The 2,222-nt window shown below is 39.8% G+C and overlaps 1 protein-coding gene across 1 annotated transcript; it reads right to left on the minus strand.

Moving 5' to 3' along the window:
* Positions 1–376: 376 nt before the first annotated feature.
* B3GNT5 (UDP-GlcNAc:betaGal beta-1,3-N-acetylglucosaminyltransferase 5) lies at positions 377–1,553 on the minus strand. Its single transcript, XM_009584642.1, has one exon. It carries the CDS (start codon positions 1,551–1,553, stop codon positions 417–419), a length of 1,137 nt encoding a protein of 378 aa, XP_009582937.1. The 3' UTR covers positions 377–416.
* Positions 1,554–2,222: the final 669 nt, after the last annotated feature.

The raw sequence follows: 2,222 nt of genomic DNA on the forward strand, positions 1-2,222 counted from the left end.
AAAAGTCTACTCCATTTTTTTAAATCATGTGCCTTAGTTCACATAGCTTTTTTTAAAAAAAAAAAAACTTAAGACTTACTGACAAGTTCAAAGTAACAGACATTTTCACCAGCATTTCAAAGTCAAGTCCATTATAGTTCATTTAATCCAGACTTGCACCCCTTGAAGAGTGGAGGGGGGGGGGGGGGGGGGGGAGGGGGGGGAAAAAAACAGGCTACAATGTAAGTTGCAGTACAATAGGAGAGCTATTCCAATAAGAGTTTCTGAACAGAATTTGGGACCACCTTTCCCTCTCACCCCCAACTATTCACATTTAAATTTTACCTCTTTCCATGTTTACATATATTTTGAATAAACAGCTAAAAAGTTGTTGCTCTGTTTTGGCTCAGTGGATCTTCAATGCAGATATTCAAGTATTAAGAAAATGCAGCTGAACAAGGGTATGTGTCCTCATAGTATAGTTTACAGAGAAGCACAATATTGACTAGTCTGCAGTATATTCTACCCCAAATCCCTGAAGAAAACTTTTTAACTTTGGGATCTGTAGCCTGCTTCCAGAGCTGGTAAAGATCATCTACATGTCCATGAGATGTCATCATTTTGTTATAAATGCAAGGATGATATGGAGCCTTTCCTTCCCCAGAAAAAAATACATGATATTGTGGTACAATTCCCATTTTATTGGCACAGAGACCCATGAAAACATCATCTATATAAAGACTTGTATTGAGAGTCAATGAAGCCTCATATACTTTAGCTGCTACATCATTTGATATTACATATGCAGCTCCTGCTGTGTAGTCAGGATAAGAGGGCCACTGGTACATTTCATATGGAACATAGTATTTGCTACTCTTGTCTCTTACGGGAGGGGATCCACGATGGACACGACCAATCCAGAGATCTTGAGCACCCATTTGTGCCAGACTTTGGAGATAAGCAACAAGATTTGGCATGTGGATAAATATATCATCATCTGCAGACATAATGAACCTGGCATGAGGACAGTAGGCATTCACCCAGCTAAACTGCAAAAGCAATTTAAGAGTAAGATTGTGAAAAGTATCCAAGAAGTCTTGCTGAATCAAATCACTGTATTTCTGGTCTTCCAGCTGAAGTTCTCTTTGCAGCTGTGTTTGCTGCAGATGATCTGTTGGTCGTCCTAAAGCAAAAAGAGTTTTAATATTGGCATTAAGTTGAGAACGAACATACTTCTCATTACCCCAAGTTTGTCTAATTGCATCCCTCCGATGCCGGTTTTCAGGAGAAGTCTTCACAAACAACAGAAGAAGGACATCCTGCTGCTGACATTTTTCTTTGTGGTTGATCAAGTACTGGTAGCTTGATACTCTGTCCAAGTTATCCCTGTTGATAGACAGACTATCATTCACAAAATGGTAGCTATTTATGAGGTATCTGTATGAATAGGACTTCATATGGCTCACAATGTGATTATCAAATGGTCCCCAAAAAATCATGAGACACAGTATGAAGCAAGTGGCAAATATCTGCAAAAAATGGCATTTTCTGACTCTTCTGGGACTAACAAACATTCTGATGCAGTTTCTATAATCCGTATTCTTGTTCAGGATCGGTGTTTTTACAGTGCCTGTCTTTTAGTTCAAGAGCACAGTGTCATCCCTTCAAGATAAGTGTCCTTTGTAAGGCATGTTGTCTTTCATTCAGTATCCTTGTAAAGCCAGCTTTGTTCACAGATTTCACAAGTCATCTTTCTCAAAAAATGTTTTTCTTTGATCGAAACAATGCAGACAGTTTTGAAAGATGAGACTTGCAGATGAGTATTTTCCCTTTGGGGCATCTTGAAGTGAACACTACAGTTCTAAATCGGATCTTCTCATGTGTTTCTTTCCTTCATGAAGATGAATACCTACCAATTGTGAGGTGGGGGGAAGAGGAGAAAAGTTTTAATGAGCTGTTATTAACACATCTCATTTTAGGTTTGGTCATGGAAATGAGTTGACTATTCAGACACTCCCCATCACCACCCACCTACACGCCCCCAAAACACTGGCAGCAAGTTAGAGGTTGCCAGTGGCCCAGAGCAAGCTTGCAGGAGGCTAGTGAAGGAAAAGGGGAACCTGACACAGAGGCTCAGTTCTGACACAAGAAACTCTTTCTTAGAAAAACCCACTGCCGTTAACCAACAGATTACAACACTTTATTTAATTCTTTTAAGCTAGGAGGGAAGCCACACCCTGCAA

Source organism: Fulmarus glacialis, unplaced genomic scaffold (assembly GCF_000690835.1).
Source record: "Fulmarus glacialis isolate BGI_N327 unplaced genomic scaffold, ASM69083v1 scaffold16779, whole genome shotgun sequence".
NCBI lineage: Eukaryota > Metazoa > Chordata > Aves > Procellariiformes > Procellariidae > Fulmarus > Fulmarus glacialis.

Bases quoted from the DNA above. Each gene is read 5' to 3' on its own strand.
- B3GNT5 (XM_009584642.1), bottom strand. From the start codon at position 1,553: ATGTTTGTTAGTCCCAGAAGAGTCAGAAAATGCCATTTTTTGCAGATA.